Source organism: Panthera pardus, unplaced genomic scaffold (assembly GCF_024362965.1).
Source record: "Panthera pardus isolate Hobbes unplaced genomic scaffold, ASM2436296v1 HiC_scaffold_10, whole genome shotgun sequence".
Taxonomy (NCBI): domain Eukaryota; kingdom Metazoa; phylum Chordata; class Mammalia; order Carnivora; family Felidae; genus Panthera; species Panthera pardus.
In genome coordinates this window covers 61,900,544-61,921,441 of record NW_026526655.1, presented here as the reverse complement: position 1 = coordinate 61,921,441, position 20,898 = coordinate 61,900,544, and the positions used below count along the sequence as shown (strand labels likewise).

The 20,898-nt window shown below is 37.4% G+C and overlaps 1 protein-coding gene across 4 annotated transcripts in view; it reads left to right on the top strand.

Annotated features, from left to right (window-relative positions):
- ERICH2 (glutamate rich 2) overlaps positions 1–20,898 on the top strand; it is a 37,603-nt gene that overhangs the window by 16,107 nt on the left and 598 nt on the right. For all 4 annotated transcript variants that reach the window (XM_053907777.1, XM_053907779.1, XM_019459247.2 and 1 more), the window contains 3 exons: positions 1,308–1,495; positions 13,318–13,375; positions 20,582–20,653. In XM_053907777.1, the coding sequence (XP_053763752.1) occupies positions 1,308–1,495; positions 13,318–13,375; positions 20,582–20,653 (318 nt within the window). The remainder of the gene's footprint in view (positions 1–1,307; positions 1,496–13,317; positions 13,376–20,581; positions 20,654–20,898) is intronic.

The window sequence follows — 20,898 nt, the reverse complement described above, 5'->3', positions numbered from 1 at the left end:
ACGTTTTTATCACCGTACTTTCATACTGTTTTATCACTATCCATTATGTTTCTGACTCCCCAATGAGAGTGTGAATGAGTACCCTGAAGTCAAGAACTGTCATTTTTGTGTTCCTGGGACTCTACATAGTGCTGGGCACTGAATGGGTAGTTATTAGTGCTTATTTTTATTTTTCAGTCATCTGCATTTCACCATAACTATTGTGTTTTGACATTAGAAAAATCATTACTAATGTTATGTAACTTCTGGTTATAGCTAGAATACTTCACATGTCTCTTTTCTTTTTAAAAAAAAATTTTTTTTAACGTTTATTTATTTTTGAGACAGAGAGAGATAGAGCATGAACAGGGGAGGGGCAGAGAGAGAGGGAGACACAGAATCTGAAACGGGCTCCAGGCTCTGAGCTGTCAGCACAGAGCCCGACATGGGGCTCGAACTCACGGACCGTGAGATCATGACCTGAGCCGAAGTCGGCTGCTTAACCGACTGAGCCACCCAGGTGCCCCCACATGTCTCTTTTCTAATTTGCGTGTGTGTGTGTTGAGAGATAAAGAACTTTATTCTCAAGTATCCAATCAGTGACATGACCCGCCTGAGAAGAACTATTTTCTTTTCAGCCTCTCCAGTCTTACTTTTACTCTCCAGGCTCTTTATTTCATATTTACCTTCCTATAAGAACAATTTAAGAAATGTATTTCTGGAGATAGAATAGTATTCATTTCTTTTTTTTTCTTGAAATCATATTTTATATAAACAAAACTGTTTTCCATTTACTATTAAAATTTTAAGAGCCAAACAACACTAAGATTAGTTCAGTGTTTTGGGTTTGTTTTTTTTCCCTCTTGGTAGTTGTATTACTTTTTTTTTTGTTTTTTTTTTTTGGAAATCAGGTAAGTTCATTGCAGTGCTGTTTAGTCATGAAAAAAATAAACCCCAGAACAGGGAGCCATATAGTATATATACATTTTAATTTAGGAGTAACCATTTTTAATTTTTGAACTTTTCAGTATTGATTAAATTATGTATATTCTGGGGTACCTGGGTAGAGTGTCTGACTCTTGATTTTGGCTCGGGTCATGATCCCAGGGTCATGGGATCTAGACCTGTAGTGGACTCTGTGCTGAGCATGGAGCCTGCTTAAGATTCTCTCTTTGTCTCTCTCTCTCTGCCTCTCTCTGTCTCTGTCTCTCTCTCTCCCTTTCTCTCCCTTTGCCCCTCTCCCTGGCTTGCATGTTCTCTCTCTCTGTCTCTCTCTCTAAAATAAAAATTTAAATTTAAATTAAAAAAATATGCATATTCTATTTTAGGTCAAGTGGGCAAAGATGCAGTCCTTCAAGAGCAGGAGAAAAATAATAAACGTTGCCTTCAGGATATTGATGATAAGTTATCTGAATCGACAGATGATGATGGTGAAGATGATACCAGTGATGATGATAATGATGAAGACAGTCACCCTAATAAGGACACTCATGCTCCATTAGAGTTAATGGCAGAAGTAAGTTCAACTTGTGCATTATAATGTAAGAAAGTTAAAAATATTAAAATAAGTAGTGTATAGTCTTGAAGATTGAAAAAATAGTAAAAATATCCTTGCCCATGTACAGATGCTTACCTAGCTACTCATCTCTCTTACTACCTTCACGAAGTGAGAGGTGAGAGAAGATTCTGGAAGTGACTTATTCTGCCCAAGGCAGAAACAGGAATAAAAGTTTGGGTACAAAACTCTGCAAGGACTGCTTTAAGGGATGCTTTCTACACAACTGGGCACCATGCTAGTTATTGGGGATATTTAGAGATAGGTAAGAAAGATATGTCTTTACCCTTGAAAACTAACAGGTATATATTATGTGTATAGTACAATTTATAATAAAATGAAATCTGTGCTAGTAGAAGTATTTAAGAAGTTCTCAGGGAATAGGGAGGATTAAGTGACTGAGAGTAGAAGTAGGAGAAATGGGATAAAGGAAAGATTTTTAGAATAGTCATTGGAGTTTTAGAAACTTGAAGGAAAAGGGAAGCTCAGGAATTCATCAAGTAAACAAGTAGAGATGGCATTTTTGGCATAGGAAGCATGTGCAAAGGCACTGAAGCCTGAAACATCACATGCAAAAGTTGTACATAAACGTTTACTGATAATTCTATGTAGAAAAAAGCAATTTTGGGGCGCCTGGGTGGCTCAGTCGGTTAAGCATCCGACTTTGGCTCAGGTCACGATCTCACAGTTCGTGAGTTCGAGCCCCGCGTCGGGCTCTGTGCTGACAGCTCAGAGCCTGGAGCCTGTTTCAGATTCTGTGTCTCCCTCTCTCTGACCCTCCCCTGTTCATGCTCTGTCTCTCTCTGTCTCAAAAATAAATAAACGTTAAAAAAAAAAAATTAAAAAAAAAGAAAAAGAAAAAAAAAGAAAAAAGCAATTTTACCCCAGTTGTGGTATCACAGTCTACCTTTAGTTAATATTATACGTCTTCATGTATATTGTAAGAACTTTATAACAATATATTTTAATTTCCCCCTTCTTATTGTCATGCATTTTACTTCCATGTATATTATAAGCCCTATAATACATTGTTACTATCTTTATTTTAAATGGTCAATCCTCTTTAAAAACATTTTTTTAATTGGAAAATATCTTTTTTGGAACACATTTCTGGTGTTCTTCATAGCTTTGTGTAGAACCCAATTTCCACTTGATACTATTTTCCTTTTACCTGAAAAACTTCTTATGGTTTCTTTTGTATAATGTAGTTCTGTGAGCAATGAATACTCTCAGCTTTTATCTGAAAAAGTCTTAATATCTTAATTAAAAAAAACTTTTTTAATGTTTATTTTTGAGAGAGAGAGAGAGAGACAGAACATGAGAGGGGGTGGGGCAGAGACAGAGGGAGACACAGAATCTGAAGCAGGCTCCAGGCTCTGAGCTGTCAGCGCAGAGCCCAAGGTGGGGCTTGAACTCACAAACCATGAGATCATGACCTGAGCTGGTTGGAGGCTCAACCGACTGAGCCACCGGGGCGCCCCATCTTCATTTTTAAAGAATGTATGAGCTAGAAATTTGTAGGTTGCGAGGTTTTTTTGGTGCAGACAGTCCCTGACTTTTAATGGTTCAGCATACAATTTTTCGACTGTATAATTGTGTGAAAATGATACGCATTCAGTAGAAACCATACTTTGAATTTTGAATTTTGATTTCTTCCTTACCTATTGACATGTTGTATGATTACTCTCTCATGTTGCTGGGTAGTTGCAGCATTCTGCAATTCCCAGCCAGCCACGCAATTATGAGAGTAAACAACCAATACACTTACAACCATTACATTTTTCACTTTCAGTATAGTATTCAATAAATTACATGAATTATTCAATACTTCATTATAAAATACATTTTGTGTTAGATGATTTTGCCCTACTATAGGTTAATGTAAGTGGTCTGAGCATGTTTAAGGTAGGCTAGGCTAAGCTATGATGTTTGGTAAGTTAGGTGTATTAAATGCATTTCCAATTTATTTCAACTTATGATGGGTTTATTCCCATCATAAGTTGAGGAAGATTTGTACTTTGAAAGCTGTTCCATTGTCCAATACTTTGCATAGTTTCAGACAAGATGTCTGCTGTTATTTTTGTCCATCTGTATATGTTTTTTTCTCATTATTTAATTTTTTTTTCTTTCGTATTATTATTTTTGGCAATTTGATTACAATATGACTTGATGTGGTTTTCTTCACATTGCTTCTGCTCATTGAGATTCTTGGGTCTATGAGTTTATAGTTTAAACCAGATTTGAAAATGTTATTAAGTCTTCAAATAATTGTTTTTTTAACCTCTTCTCTCCCTCTCTTCTTCTGGGCTCCAAGTTACATGTATGTTAGATGACCCAATGTTGACCCAAAGGTCATTGATGTTCCTTTTTTGTTTATTTTCTGTATATATTACATTTTAGAAATTTCTATTGGTCTCTCTTCAAGTTCATGATCTTTTCTTATAGTTATACTCTACTGTTAATCCCATCCTTCCTCCCTCCCTCTCTCCCTCTTTCTCCATATATGTGTGTGTATAAAATTTCAGATATTTTATCATTCTAGAAGTTTTAAATATTTTATATCAGTTATTTCTCTCATCTATTCATATATTACTTTTAAGCATATGACATATTTATAATAGCTATTTTAACGTGCTTGTCTGCTATGCTATCGTTTTTGTCAATTCTAGGTCGGTTTCTGTTGCCTAAGTTTTCTCCATTATATGGGTCATATTTTTCTGCATCTTTGCATGCCTAGTAATTTTTTTTTACTAAATCATAGACATTAAAAATTTTATATTCTTTGGTACAAACTTTTGTAGTTTTCCTTTAAATATTTTTGGGCTTTGATCTGGGACATAGTTGGGTTTCTTGGAAGCAGGTTTCTCTTTTTGAGTCTTATCTTTCAAGCTTTGTTGGGAGGGTCCAGGGTAGCCTTTATATTGTAGGGACAGCACTAAGGCAATGCCCTTATGAGGACTCTTCCCAATGCCCTGTGTATTAAGAGGAACTTCTACTCTGGCTGGAGAAAACATGAGCTCTGTTCAGCCCTGTGTGCGATTCAGTAATTGTTCTACCTGCTCATTCCAGCAATTCTTTCTCTAGCCTCAAAGAGTTTCTTCATACTCATATGCAGATGAATTCCAGCCAAAGACTCAAAGAGACACCTCTGCAGATTGCTGGAGCTCTCTTGAAAATATAACATTGGCCTCTCTGAACTCCAAACTGTCTTTTTTCCACTCCAGTCACTGGTATCTGGTTCCTTCCTGCCTGTGCTGGTACCTGGAAATAGCCCACACCTGTAAACTGAGGTAGTAATAGGACCCATCTTGTTTCTCTTCTCCAGATCACTATCCCGTAATACCTATTGTCAAATTACTGAAAACTCTTGTTTCATATATTTTGTACAGTTTTATGGTTGTTTAGGAGGGAGAAAAATCTGATCTCTGTTAGCTCCATCATGGCTAGAAGCCTCAATTAGAGTTTTAGCATAAAATGCTAAAGTGCTTGCCTTTTAATATAATTTAACCGAAATGCTAAGCCATGGAATCATATAAAGAAATCAGACACATTTGCCGTATTTTCCTCTTAGAATAAAGCATATGTAGAGAGTTTTGAAACTTCCTTAATATTATAAGGTGTTTTAGCAAGGGAGAAAAAAATTGATGCCAAGCATTGGGAAGATTTTACTTAACCTCATCCTTTGACTGAACATCTATATCATTCGTGAATTATAAAGCATTCAAAGACCCTATTTGCCATAACCAAACTCTTTGTAGTTGCTCATTTTATTGCTTTTTTTTTTAATTTTTAATTTTTTTTTTTTTTTTTTTTTTTTTTGAAGGAGAGAAAGAGCATGAGCAGGTGAGGAGCAGAGAGAAAGGGAGATACAGAATCTGAGGCAGGCTCCAGGCTCTGAGCTGTCAGCACAGAGCCTGATGTGGGGCTCAAACTCACAAGCAGTGAGATAATTACCTGAGCCAAAGTCAGACACTTAACCAACTGAGCCACCCAAGTGCCCTGTCACTATTTCTTTTGTTTTTTATTTTTTTAAAATTTTTAAATGTTTTTATTTATTTTTGAGGCAGAGAGAGACAGAGCGTGAGCAGGGGAGGGGCAGAGAGAGAGGGAGACACAGAATCCAAAGCAGGCTCTAGGCTCTGAGCTGTCAGCACAGAGCCCAATGCAGGGCTCGAACTCACAGACTGTGAGATCATGACCTGAGCTGAAGTTGGACTGAGCCACCCAGGCACCCCTTATTTCTTTTCTATTTTTTTTGACATTAAATTATAAAAGTAATCCATGACTTCATTTTCAGATAAATATTCAAACAATATGAGATTGCTTATTTTCATATGTTATGCTGTATCTGTGCATAAGATCTTTTGTTTTCAGAATGTATCTCTTTTTAAATTCTCAACTTTTATTTTCAAAATTTTCAAACCTACAGAAAAATTGAAAGATTAGAGACAAACCAAGAAACAGACTCATAACTATAGAGAATAAACTGATGGTTACCAGAGGGGAGATGAGTGAAGGGATGGGTGAAAGAGGTGATGGAGATTATGGAGTCCACTTGTGATGAACACTGGGTGATATATGGAATTGAATCGCTATATTATCTACCTGAAACTAATATAACACTGTATGTTAACTGTACTGGAATTAAAAAAAAACAAAAACAAAATATAGTTAACAACTAAAATCACAACATGAATTTTGATGGAATCCTGCCTAGAGAAAAATCTTAAAGACAATTAAAAAAATTTTAAAGACAAATTGGGAAGTCTCAATTTGAATGTAATATTTTATTACAGAATTACTGTTAATTTTCTTAGATGTGATAAGGGTATAATGTTACACTGAAGCATGAACTTATTCTTAGGAGACCCATGCTTGAATATTTCAGGGTGAAATTTTACAATGTCTGCAACTTTCAAATGTTTCTGTGAAAAATATCTAGACTATCTACACCTTACCTATCAAAAGAGAGAGATAAAGCAAATGTAGCACAATGTTAAGAAGTGTTGAATCTAGGTAAAATGTATACGTGTGTTCATAGTTCTAATCTTTCAATTTTTCTTTTCTTTGTTTTCATCATAAGTGTACTCTTTGATCTGTAATATTCCATTGTATATAATATACCACATCTTCTTTATCTGTTTATCTATCAGTGAACACTTGGGCTGCATCCATAATTTGGCTATTGTAAATCATGCTTCTATAAACATAGGGGTTCATGTATCGCTTTGAATTAGTGTTTTTGTATTTTTTGGACAAATACCCAGTAATACAATTACTGGATCATAGTTTAGTTCTATTTTTAACTTTTTGAGGAACCTCCATACTGTTTTCCACAGTGGCTGCACCAGTTGCATTCCCACGAACAGTACAAGAGGGTTTCTTTTTCTCCACATCCTCTCCAACACTTGCTGTTTCTTATGTTTTTGATTTTATCATTCTGACAGATAATGAGGTGATACCTCATTTCAGTTTCAGTTTGCAATTCCCTGATGATGAGTGATGTTGAGCATCTTTTCCTGTGTCTGTTGGCCATCTGAATGTCATCTTTGGAGAGATATCTGTTCACGTCCTGCCCATTTTTAATTCGATTGTTTGTTTTTTGGGTGTTCAGTTGTATAAGTTCTTTATATATTTTGTATAATAATCCTTTATCAGATATGTCATTTACAAATATCTTGTGTTCAGTAGATTATCTTTTAGTTTTGTTAATTGCTTCCCTTTCTTTGCACAAGTTTTTTACTTTGATGTAGTCCCAATAGTTTATTTCCCTTGCCTTAGGAAACATATCTAGAAAAATGTTGCTATGGCCAATGTCAGAGACATTACTGCCTGTGCTCTCTTTCAGGATTTTTATGGTTTCAGGTCTCATATTTAGGTCTTTTTTTTTTTAACCTTACAATTTTATTTAATATTATCAATGTAATATAGGTAGTCATAGTTTTAAAAAGTGTCATTATTCTCTCTTTCTTGAAAACTACTCTGTTTTTTTTTATTTTTTGCACCTACCTTTCATTTTTTAAAAATGTTTCTCCATCCCCCCACTTTCAATCTGCAAGTGTCTTTAGGTCTGAAATGAGTCTCTTGTAGGCAGCATGTAGATGGGTTTGGTTTTTTTATCCACTCTGTCACCCTATGTCTTTATTGGAGTGTTCATTCACGCTCAATGTAATTATTGATAGATTTGTATATATTTCCATTTTGCTACTTGTTTTATGGGGTTTTTTTGTAGTTTTTCTCTAATCCTTCTCTTGCTCTCTCTAATGATTTGTTGGCTTTCTTTAGTGATATACCTAGGTTCCTTTTTCTTTATTCTTTGTGTGTCTATTAGTGGTTTTTGATTTGTGGTTATCATTAGGTTTGTATATAACATCATCTGCATATAGCAGTCTATATTAAGTTGATGGTCACTTAAAGTTGAACCCATTCTTTATTCCTCTCCTCACCATGTTTTAGGTATATGGTGTCATATATTACATCCTTTTATTTTGTGAATCCTTTGACTGATTTAAAAAAAAAAATTTTTTTTTAACATTTATTTATTTTTGAGACAGAGAGAGACAGAGCATGAACAGGGGAGGGGCAGAGAGAGAGGGAGACACAGAATCCAAAGCAGGCTTCAGGCTCTGAGCTGTCAGCACAGAGCCCGATGCGGGGCTCAAACTCACAGACCGCGAGATCGTGACCTGAGCCGAAGTCGGCCGCCCAACCGACTGAGCCACCCAGGCGCCCCCTTTGACTGATTTTTTTACAGAAATATTTAGTCCTACTACTTTTATGTTTCCTACTTTTCATACTCTCACGTATGTTCTTTCTTTTCCACTCAAAAAGTCCCCTTTAATATTTCTTGTAGGGCTAGTTTTGTGGTCATGAACTCCTTTAGTTTTTGTTTGTCTGAGAAGCTCTTCATCTCATTCTATTCTGAATGATAGCCTTACTGGATAGTGTTCTTGGCTACACGTTTTCCCCATTCAGCACTTTGAATATATTCAATATATTCCACTTCCTTCTGGTCTATCCACTGAAAGCCTTATGAGATTTCCCTTATAGGTAACTATCTTCTTTTCTTTTACTGCTTAATTTTTTTTTCTTTATTGCTACTTTTTGCCATTTTGATTACTATGGTGTGGACCTCCTTTGGTTGATTTTGTTAGGATCTCTGTGCCTCCTGGATCTCTGGGTTTCTGTTTCCTTCCCCAGATTAGGGAAGTTTCCAACTATTATTCCTTCAAATAAATTTTCTGCCCCCAATTCTCTCTCTTCTTCTTCTGGGATCCCTATAATGTGAAAGTTATTATGCTTGATGGAGTCACTGATTTCCCTAAGACCATTCTTGTTTTATGTAACTCTTTTTTCTCTCATTTGTTCAGCTTGGTTACTTTCCATTACTCTATCTTCTGGATCATTCATTTGTTCCTCTGCTTCTTCCAGCCTGCCATTTATTCCATCAAGTGTATTTTGATTTCATTTATTATGTTCTTTCTCTCTTATTGGTTCTTTTTTTTTATCTCTGTGTTAAGGGTCCCACTGATGTCCTCCACCTTTTTCTCAAGTCCAGTGAGTATCTTTATGGTCATTACTTTAAATTCTCTATCAGGCATATTACTTATATCCAGTTCGCTTAGGTCTCTTGCTGTGATTTTGTCCAGTTCTTTCATTTGTGACATATTCCTCTGTCTCTTCATTTTACCTAACTCTCTGTGTCTGTTTCTGTGTGTTAGGGAAGTCTCTTGCTCTTGTAAGTAGTGGGAAGGACATGCACTTTTAACTAGGTAGCACTGGTCCTCTTCCACAGGGGACACGCAGCTACCACAGAGACAGAGCTGGGCACTCCACAAAGGATGAACAGTCAGGGGATGCAGTTTTAACAAGGTGCAGACGTCCTCCGTGAGAGGTCAGGAGAGGCACTGCTGGCAAGGTTTGCAGGGGTCTTCTGGGGGAGAGGATCTGCAACACAAGGACTGAGGCAGGCCTGACTGGAGGGGGCGGGGTGTGGTGTAAGCAAGGTAGGTAGTGAATGCCAGTGTTGTGCTGGTTCCCACAGGTAGTTGTATGTTTATGATGAGGGGCAGGGGAGGGAAATGGAGGCTGCCAGCTCCTTTGTTCCTGGAGAAGTTCCTCCCCAAACTCCTGAGTTGGTAACCAACTCTCCCTCCCATAAGCTCCAGGTGACTTTCAAACTGTTTACAAGCTGTATCTCTGAAGGATGTTTGCTGTGCTATCTCTTTAAGGGTAAGGGCTCAGCTTCCTATCACCCTCTGAGCTCTCCCAGAGCCAAGGCTGCTGAGTTTTAAAGTTTCAGGCTTTAAGTGCCTCTGGTTGTAAGCACTCAGGAAATTTAGACCCTCTGGTTTTCAAAGGCAAATGCTGTGGGTATTCCTCTTTCCCCTGCAGGCTCCCCCTGTGTGATAGTCTGTTTCTCACACCTCTCTGGGTCTGTGGCTCCCTTCTTCCAGTGGTCAGATCTATGGGGTTTAGGTTCCCACTGAATCCTCACCCTTCTGACCCTCTTTGACGTGGCCTCTTTTCTATATTCAGTTGTAGAATTTGTTTGGCCAGTCTTTGGGTCATTATCTGGGTTGTTTGCAGTGATGCAAGTGTTACCTAGTTGTATTTGAGGGACAAGGTGAGTTTAGGGTCCGGCTACTCTGCCATCTTCCCTGGAAGTCCCATCTCTTTATTTTGAATGTCACAAATAATTTAATGTAAAACCACTTTTTTTAAACCTGTCTTCTTAATTTAGCTTGACTTTGAAGTTTTAAGCAATTCTCATGAAAGTCTTTAGCCAAATATCCATTGCATGAATTTCTTAATTTCACTGCATTTTGAACTGTTAAAAGGAAATATATACATACACATTTTTTTGTTAACAGCAACAACAAATAGGTCAGTGCTAAGTACATTTTTTAATTGATTCCATGCTCCTTTTCATTTTCTGAGGCTAGTATTATTAACATAATGCTTCATGAAATAGACTAGATATTAATTGATATTGAGAAATTCTTGTTAATTTTGTTAGGTGTAATAGCCATAGTGTCATTGGGTTTTTAATTTAAAGTGAAATGAGATGATATCTGTAAAAAATCTTAAAACAGTCTAGGCAGACTGGGGAAAAGAATGTATAGTAATATTGATACAATCAGATTGACAAAATATTAATTTTTGAAGATGAGAATTGGAGACGTGTACTTCTTTTACTATTATTTCTACTTCTGTGTTTATTTAAATTTTCCATAAAGATTTTAAAAATATAAATAATAGCTATATATGATACTGGTCACATTCTCTATTATGAATTAAACTAGGCATTGAAAATAAAAATAACTACAATAACAAAACTACTTTAAACTAAAAGGTATTCTTCTGGATGACACTTGAATTACAAATCAAAATCAAAACTAAACTTACAAACTACTTAGAAAATAGTGATAACCACAACACTAAATATTAAAGCTTTCAAAAAGAGCTTAAGGTTTTGAATACTTAAGTGATGACAATGTTGATTCAAAGGGGAATGACAACAAATGAACTAAATAGTAATTCCTAGAAAAAGAGCAAAATAAATATAAGGAAAATAAGAAAAGGAATTAAATAAACAAAATTCAAAGTAAATACCAAATTACTATATCCATTTAAGAACAGGATATTTGAAAAAAGAATGACCTAGATAAACCACAAGATACCATAATTAAAATGGAAGGAAATCACAAATAGGAATGAAAATAAATAGGTCTTAATAGACAAAAATAGATTTTAAAAATGTAATGGGTGCCTGGGTGGCTCAGTCAGTTAAGCCTCCGACTTTGGCTCAGGTCATGATCTCACGGTTTGTGGGTTCGAGCCCCACGTTGGGCTCTGTGATGACAGCTCAGAGCCTGGAGCCTGCTTCGGATTCTGTGTCTCCCTCTGTCTCTCTTCCTCTGCCCTCCCCTGCTTGTGCTGTCTCTCACTCTCTCTCAAAAATAAGTAAATATTTAAAAAATCTAAAAAAAAAACCCAAAAACAATTCTGTTTAATGAGTTTACCATAGCATTTATTAATATGTGAAAAAGTGGGGATTGTGGTAAAGGTAATGGTTTATAGAAAAATCTGCAGAAGTGTTCTATTTCCATTAGAGAAATGTAAATAATCATACCTGTGGAAGAAACTGAAAAAACTGGTAGAGAACTTCTTAAAATGGTGCCTGGGTATATATCAAATGTCTAGAAACATGGGGAAGTGTCTCTTCTAATACTCCATGCCCTTGTCTCTTGCAGAAGAAGCCTAGTATACCTGCCTATGTTCAGAATATAGTACACACAATCAAGAACAATCATCTAAGTTTAGGGTTATTTTTTAATGGAAGCAGTCTAAGTAAGTTTTAGAATAGGACATTAGTTTTATTAACCTGTAGCCTAAGTAAAAAATATATAAGAATATTTAATTTTATGGGGAGAAAATTATCATGATATGTGGCTTATTTTTAATAAGTTACTGAGGGGCGCCTGGGTGGCTCAGTTGGTTAACCAACTGACCTTGGCTCAGGTCATGATCTCATGGTTTGTGGAATCAAGCCCCACATCAGGCTCTGCACTGACCGTGTGGAGCCTGCTTGGGATTCTCTCCCTGCCCCCTCTCTCTGTCTCTCTCTGACTTGTACTTTCTCTCTCAAAATAAACTTAAAACAAAATTTTTTTTAATAAAAAGAAAAATTACTGAATAGGGGCACCTGCGTGGCTCAGTTGGTTGAGCATCTGACTCATGATTTCGGCTCAGGTCATTTTCCCAGGGTCATGGATCCAGCCTTGTATGGGGCTCTGCGCTGAGCATGGAGCCTGCTTAAGATTCTCTCTCTCTCTCTCTCTCTCTCTCTCTCTCTCTCTCTCTCTTTCACTCTTTTGCTCTCCCCCCCACCCCTCTCTCCTACTCACATACATGCTCTCTCTCTCTCTAAAATAAGCAAAAAAAGTTACTGAATAATCCTAGTTTTTGTGAATATGTGTTTAACTTATGGAAAAATACTAAAATGATATGATGAAGATGCTAAAAATAAATATCTCTGGATGGTAGAAATATAAATGCTTTTTAGTTGGGGACAGAATGTGTTTATTTAGCTTTTAAATTCCTTACATACAAAAATATGTACTACTTTGTAACAATAAAAATGTAATAAAAGTGAAACAAGGGACGCCTGGGTGACTCAGTCGTTTAAGCATCCTACTTCAGCTCAGGTCATGATCTCATAGTTCGTGAATTCGAGCCCCACGTCGGGCTCTGTACTGACAGCTTGGAGTCTGGAACCTGCTTCAGATTCTGTGTCTCCTTCTCTCTCTGCCCTTCCCCTGCTCATGCTTGGTCTTTCTGTCTCTCAAAAATGAATAAACATTAAAAAAATTTTTTTTAAATAGTAAAATGAAATGAATTACAATCTTAGTCATGTAATTATGGACTAAGTTTACAAAAAAAAAAAAAAAAGCTGTATCTGAACCAAAGGGATATTAAAGTGATGAATGTCTTTACTATCTCTGCCAGTTGAACCAACCTATGTATTCTGAAATTGTTAAGTAATATACATATAGTATGGCTGCAGTAACACAGAGGTATCATACTTGTTCTCTGTTGCCTTGCCATGGGAAGTCCTTAAATATTCTTCATTAATTGATTACAGACTTACTCCCGCAAAAATGTAGAAATATTAAAAGAAAAATATTTAATAAATAATGTAATATTTTTAAGGGGTTTATTATTGACATTTAAATTCTCTCTGAAAGTACTTATCTGAAGAGTTTCTTAATGTTTTCCAGTTCCTGAGAGCAGAAATGGGCCAAGACTACCATTTGGCAAAAAAATTATGTCAGATGAGTAAGTACAAAATACTTTTATGTTTTCTTTTTTTTTCCAAAATACTTTTCTGTTTTCTAATCTTTTATTTGTTTCTAAATGCATTTCATAATTTGTAAGATGGTCTGATTATTATAGCCTAGTAAACTCCCTAATAGTATTTCAGTGATTCCTTAATAGTAAGTTAAGTTGATTGGTGTAAGGACTAATTTAAACATCTAGAATAACTTTGGGATAAACTAAAAAAGACTAATCAGGGGTGCCTGGGTGGCTCAGTCTGTTAAGCGTCCGACTTCAGCTCAGATCATGATCTCACAGTCCTCGGGTTCGAGCCCTACATCGGGCTCTGTGCTGATAGTTCAGAGCCTGGAGCCTGCTTTGGATTCTGTGTCTCCCTTTCTGTCTGCCCCTCTCCTGCTCATGCTCTGTCTCTCTGTCTCAAAAATAAATTTTAAAAAACATAAAAAAAAAACATTAAAAAAATTTTTGTAAAAAGACTAATCATCACTGGAAAATAAATAAAAATCTTGACCTTCATGATAATGAGTTAGTTAACTTTATGCCTTTAGTTTCAAAGACATGTCAGGTAGTATAGCAAACCTTACTTAATATGCATTTATTCCACAAATATTTGAGTGCCTCCATGTGCCAGGCACTGTTTTAGACACTGGAAGTATAGCAGTCAATAAGACAGATAACAATCCCACATTTATATCTAGTATCAAACAGATAACAAATTCATATATAACTAGTGTGTCATAAATGATAGGTGCTATGGAGAAAAATTAAGTAGGGAAGAAGGAATAGAAAGTACTAGAAAGATGCAAAGTAGTTTTGAATAAGATGGTCTAGAAAGGCAGGACTCATAGCAAATGTACTGAGATGCAAACATGCCTGATGAGGAACAGCAAGGAGGCCAGTGTAATCAGGGCAGAATACCTAAGGGGAAGTGTGACAGGAGATGAGGTCAGAGAGGTTATGGTTTGGGGATTATGTAGATTGCATAGCACCCTTTCATAATTTAAGGACTTTGGCTCTTTCTCTGAGCAAAGTGGGAAACCATTGGGCACTTTTGAGTAGAGGAATAATAACGATCTACCTTATTTTTCTTTCTTCCTTTGGTTTTTAGTAGTTTGGCTGATGTATCTTACGCTCAGGCTGTTGTTTCTTTTCCTTTTTTTTTTTTCGTTTCTTTTTATTTCTATGCTTTGTTTTAGAATTCTTCTACTAACCTACCTGTTTTTGAGTTAACCTGTCCTATCTTCTGCTGTGTTCAATCTGCTGTTAAAACTATCCAGTGAGTTCCTGGGGCTTCTGGGTGTCTCAATCGGTTAAGCGACCGACTCCCGCTCAGGTCATGATCTCGCGGTTTGTGAGTTCAAGCCTCGCATTGGGCTCTGTGCTGACAGCTCAGAGCCTAGAGCCTGCTTTGAATTCTGTGTCTCCCCCTCTCTCTGCCCCTCCCCTGCTCATGCTCTGTGTTTGTCTCTCAATAATAAATAAACGTTAAAAAGTTTTTTTAAAATGTAATGTAGGAATTGTGAGGATCTACTTTCACTTGCCTCACATAGACTCCCCGCTATGGGTACAGTACTTCTTACATCATTGGCTAAATTTTTTTAAGATTTTATTTTTAAATAATCTCTACACCTAACGTGGGGCTCGAACTCACAACCCCAAGATCAAGAATCATGCACTCTTCCAACTGAGCCAGCCAGGCACCCCTCATTGGCTAATTTTTAAAATGGATTTCTTGAATGCTTTTCACACTACTTATTTTATATCCAAAATAATTTGCCTTGTCTAATCCTTTTAAGCACTTTTGACCTTTAGAGCCATTGAATAAAATATTTTGATTAAAAGTATTTTTGGGTGGTGCACAAACAGAATTTCTGATAAGAAGGACTCCTTCAAGAAAATCGTGTCCATTCCCATTGTTACAAATAACAAAGCAGAAGCAGAGAGAGGCTAAGCGGCTTGGTCAGCACCATTCAGGGAGCTAGTGGCATGGCCAAACTGGAGCCCAAGCTGCCGCCTCCCACAGCACCCCTCTTCTGTTGGGGGCTGGGGTACAGGTGAGTGAGTCTGTAGTTCTCAGTCCCAGCTCCCAGAGTTTCTTGTGCAGCCTGTATTCATGTGGGAAAATTCATGTATTATATCTCCGTATCCATCAGTCATTTTAGAAAGCCTCTGGCTGAAGCTGATAAAATATATGCACTGATATCACCACATCTGTTAGTCACTTTTGATTGTTAGGCCTATAGTATGTCGCATAAACAGCAGGTGCTCAATAAAATGCTTATTGACCTGAGTCAAACCAGTAAACGTCCATTAAATACCATCATTGAGAATGAAAAAGTTCAAACTGGTCTATCCTAATTGGGTTATGTCCCTGTAAAATTTCTCTCCCTCCCTCCCTTATATCAAGCACAGACTTGTACCAGACATTGTGCTGGGAGCTGGAGAGAAAGCAGGTATCACAGCACACATGCTCTAAACCTTTTTGGAGTTGACATTAACCATGGTTTGGTTTGGTTTGTTACTCCACTGGCTCAGCCAGTAATACTGTTCACTTTTTTCTGTCAGTGTCAAATAGCCTCAGACTAGGATTAGAAGACAGGAAAAGGAGCTGTGGAGGGCCCTAAGACCGGCACCATGCCAGGTGGGAAAGAACACTACTCCCAAAAGAGGAGGATGACTGGAAACGGGGCAGAAAGGTGCAGAGATGGGGGGGGGGGGGGGGGCTGGCTGCATGTGCATGCAAAATAAGATTGGCTACCCCTGAAGCAGATTCCAGCCATTGATGTGAAATTAGGGAGGCCCAGGATTAGCAATGCTAAGCAAGTTCAGGAAAGAACAGAGAGTTGGAGACACTGTCTCCGGGGGGAGAAAGTACTAGTTTGATGCTAATAGGAAACACTTGGCTGAGGACTGACCAAAGTTCCTCTCTATATTCAGAACAACAGACAAAATGAATTTTTTTCATCTAGGATGGCGTCAGGTTATTTTATATGTGAATGCTTATAGTATATTGTCCTTTTTTCTTTCTTTTTCATTTTTTTAAATGTTTATTCAGTTTTTGAGAAAGCATGAGCAGGGAAGGGCAGAGAGAGAGGGGGATACAGAATCCCAAGGAGGTTCCAGGCTCTGAGCTGTTAGTACACAGCCCAATGCGGGGCTTGAACCCACAAACCATAAGATCATGACCCGAACCGAAGTTGGATGTTTAACCAACTAAGCCACCCAGGTGCCCCAGTTTGTCTTTTTTTCCCTATCTTCTACCTCTGCTATAGAACACTACTTTCTCTCTCTCTCTCTCTCTCTCTCTCTATGTATATATCTCTCTCTGTATATATCTCTATATGTATTTATATATATTTATGTATCTCTCTATATATTTTTATATATATTTATGTATGTAAACATAGATTATTTACATATTTATGTATTTATGTGTCTGTATTGAGCACCTACTAATAATGAGAACATTCTTGAATACCTTGTTTAATTCTTAAAACAATTCTATGGGGCAGATATTATGAACCCCATTTTACAGTTGAGGAAACTGAGTCTTAGCAAGGAAAACTAATTCACCTAGGATTAGATGCTAGGTCTGGCTTGAAAGCTTCTGATATCCTACTATATTTCCATTTCCTCATTTGATTAGTAAACATATCTCTGGTCAAGGAGGCAGAGACTTGGAAAAGAGGTACTTTTGTGGGTCAATCAGGCTTGAAATGGCTCCTATGGTCAACTAATATATTTATTTTCTTTGTATCTGAGGCAGTTAATTTACATAAAGTAATGCATCTTTGTCCCTTCTGAAATGTTTTAAAAATTCATTTTCTGAATAAAGCCACTGGTTGCCTGTATGTTTCCTTGCTGTCCAATCACAGTGTAATCATTTATATCTCTGTTTGGCTTCAGGGCTTCCCACCTGGCATCCATTGGTTTCTTTTCTCTTCATCCTGCCTTTAAAAAAAGAAATTGTATTGGGTTCCCCCAAGAAATTTTATTTGTCGGTAAAGGCTTGAATTTTATCTATCTTTCACACACAGTTTTTATATGTGCCTAATATTTCCTCAGCCATTTTCCTGCTATGTCATGCAGAAGTGATATATTGGCTGTATGCCATTTCCTGCCAGGCATTGGAAGCATCCTGGGAAAGTGGTTTTTAAATGGGACTGAAGGTCAAGAGTCCCAAGTACTTTTTTTAGTTCATCTCATGATTGACTGTGAGATGTTGTGCCGGTCAATCTTTCTATTTACTGGTCTCTTCACCTGTAAGAAGGGAATGTGCAGCTCACTTTTCTCAGGGCACAACAGTGCTCCTCACAGCAGCCCAAGATTTTACACACAAAAAACATTTAGGCCTGGAAGACCTACTCATCAATTATAATAATTCTAAGTGTTTAACAATAATGGCCTGAGAACCAAAATGGTTCTCATCATTTTGGTCTAACACAATTACAGATGTATCTTCAGAAAAGATAGTTACTCTGCAGTTTTCTTTTCCTTCCTTTTTCTTTTTGAGTAAAATAAATCACTCTTTCCTTTTTAACCTAGAGTATAATTTAAAAAAAAAATTTTTTTAACGTTCATTTACTATTGAGAGACAGAGAGAGACAGTGCTAGAGCATGGGAGGGGCAGAGAGAAGGGGAGACACAGAATCCGAAGCAGGCTCCAGGCTCTGAGCTGTTATCACAGAGCCCAATGTGGTGCTCGAACCCACGAAGAGATCATAACCTGAGCCGAAGTCAGATTCTTAGCCGACTGAGCCACCCAGACGCCCCTAACCTAGAGTATAATTTTATCTAGGCATCAAAGGACTGCTTCCTACTATTCATTTATTCCATTTTTTAATGTTTTGAGGGCTCTGGCTCTGTGTCAGTCTCCTAGGGATGCTACAGTGAACAAGACCAATGTCTTATCTACCTTAGAATAGCCTCCAGTCTGGGGGACTTAGAGCCCAATGCACAACAGAATCCCCCAGCTCCCTGCCCCAGCTCTTTAGCTGGAAGGAGACATCCACTGAACATTTAGGAAGGAGCCAAGCCTTTCTCTAGGTCCAAATCCATTCCAGGAAAATGAATGATAATCAGCAGTTACTTGGTTCTTAGTGCACTAAGGACTGGACTGAGTGTTTTATCTGCATTATGTCACTGATTCATCAAAATGGCCTAATGTGGCCAATAGTATTATTACAGATAATAGAACTGAAGTACAGAGATAGTAAATATTTCCCCCATGGAGACCCAACTAGACAGTGGCAGAACCAGGATTCACATCTGACAGTCTTTCTTCAGGGCCCATATTGGAATCTGTTTATGGACTCAGGTTGGGAACAACTCCCAAGACACTAACTGAATGTGCTAGAGGCTTTTCTTACCTTTTTACCAACTCTACTAGCCTGTCAAAGACTTTCTGATTCATCATCTAGAATGCATATTTGTGGGCTAAGTTTTAAAGCAGATACCTTTCCCTCACTCTGAAAATTGACAATTGTAGAAGTCAACAGTTTTTTTTAAACCATGAGAGTAGCTGATCTCATACTCCAATCCCATGAAATGATCCTAATTCCAATATGAAATTTTCTAAACTGTATTCAAGATTTCTTTTTTTTTTTTTTTAATTTTTAACGTTTATTTATTTTTGAGACAGAGAGAGACAGAGCATGAACAGGGGAGGGGCAGAGAGAGAGGGAGACACAGAATCTGAAACAGGCTCCAGGCTCTGAGCAGTCAGCACAGAGCCCGACGCGGGGCTCGACTCACAGACCGTGAGATCATGACCTGAGCCGAAGTTGGACACTTAACCAACCGAGCCACCCAGGCGCCCCTCAAGATTTCTTAATAATTGTTCAACCAAAAAGGATTCCATGGGAATAGTAAGTTGGGGAAACCACATTCTCATAATGGTCTGAGCATATTAATGGTTCTGTAAAATCCTGCAATTTCTTCTACTGTAAATTTTACCTGATTAACCTCATTTGACCTAGTTTCCAAAATATGTATTAATATCTTAAGAAACTAGCTAGTATCCCAAGGGGGCAAATTGAAGAAACTCTGCTCTTGAAAAGGCTCAGAGAATATTTAGACTGCTAATGATAAGTATATTTTAGTCCAATTTAAAATGAATCAAGATACTTTTATTAGAAATCTTAAAAGGTGTCTAAATACCTATAGGATCCTTAAAAGCAGGCACACAGTCATGCTAACCCAGACTGATGGTAAGTTATATTGGTAGATTAGGAAATAGAGACACTGGTTTGGTGTGTCAGGATGAAAGCCATATGGGATGAGGTCCTCTGAGCACTGGGGCATAGTTGAACCAGCCACAATTATTTGTCTTACTCTAAGCCAGAAGAATAGCACACTTGATGTTTTAGCGCCCCCTGGGGGCCATCAAGATAGTGCACAGGAGTCACAACATTAAATGGCTAATGCAGAATTATGAATGTCCCTCAAGGCAGGTAGGAAGAAGGTAGAGAGAGATCTGGGGTTAAAAAATAGCCTAAAGAACTCCAAAACAAAAGTTGAAAATGTTTCTAACCTCTAAAACATTGATAACATACCACCAAGCCCCCCCAAAATCTACTGATATGGTCCAAAGATGACACATGCTGTTAAGTAGGCAATGACTAGGGTGTAAACCAGGGTAAAAGTTTTCAGGATGAAGAGAAAAAAGAAACATAAGTTTTCCCTCTTTGAAAGATGAGTTTCTCAAAATGGCATCTCTACCATGGAAGAGCTTGCATTTAAAAAAATCATAATAAAATTCTGTTCTGTGTTCAGATAAGGTCTCTAAGAAAGGCTGTCTTGTAGACATTGAGTGGGAGAGATGAAAAGCAGGATTAACAGACCTCCAGGCACAGTCTTCTCATTAGCAAAGCCTCCACATTTTGCAGGATATGTACCTTGTTTGTGGGATGATTATATTCAAGAAACACTCTGCCTACAAGGCCTATGAGGAAAGCCTCATAGTGGTGGAGATTGCATTTTTTAGACAGGAGGTAGAAAATATATTGAGCATTATTTCTCTTACAATGCACCTATGATAAGTAGAACATTTTCTCTATTTACACTTTGGTATTCCTATGGTATAATTGGTATTTATTGCTTTGTGCATTTTTACTTACTCTGATTGACAGTTCCAATCTCATTCTGAGGAGTGCTTGCTGAAACACTTTGAAGATTAATAACACACATTCTGTTGTCCATTTTCAGTTCTAATCTATGAACCAGAAAATCCTGAGGCCAAGGAGTTTTTCTCACTTATTGAAGAAATGTTGCTGATGGGTAAATTTAAAAATTGAAATTCCTTCTTTCTCATAGAACTATGAGCAGTCACTATTTAAAAACCTATTATCCCAGGAGATTCGTGAAGTACACCCTCAGAAAGTGGTTAAGAAAAGGCTAACTGGTTGTCTTGGATGGTTTAATGAAACCAACTTGTCCTTTGTAGATGGTCAGGGTGACTCCCTTTTCTCTGTGGGGTAGAACTGCCCAAGTAAATCAGGCTCCCTGGGTACCAGGCATCAGGG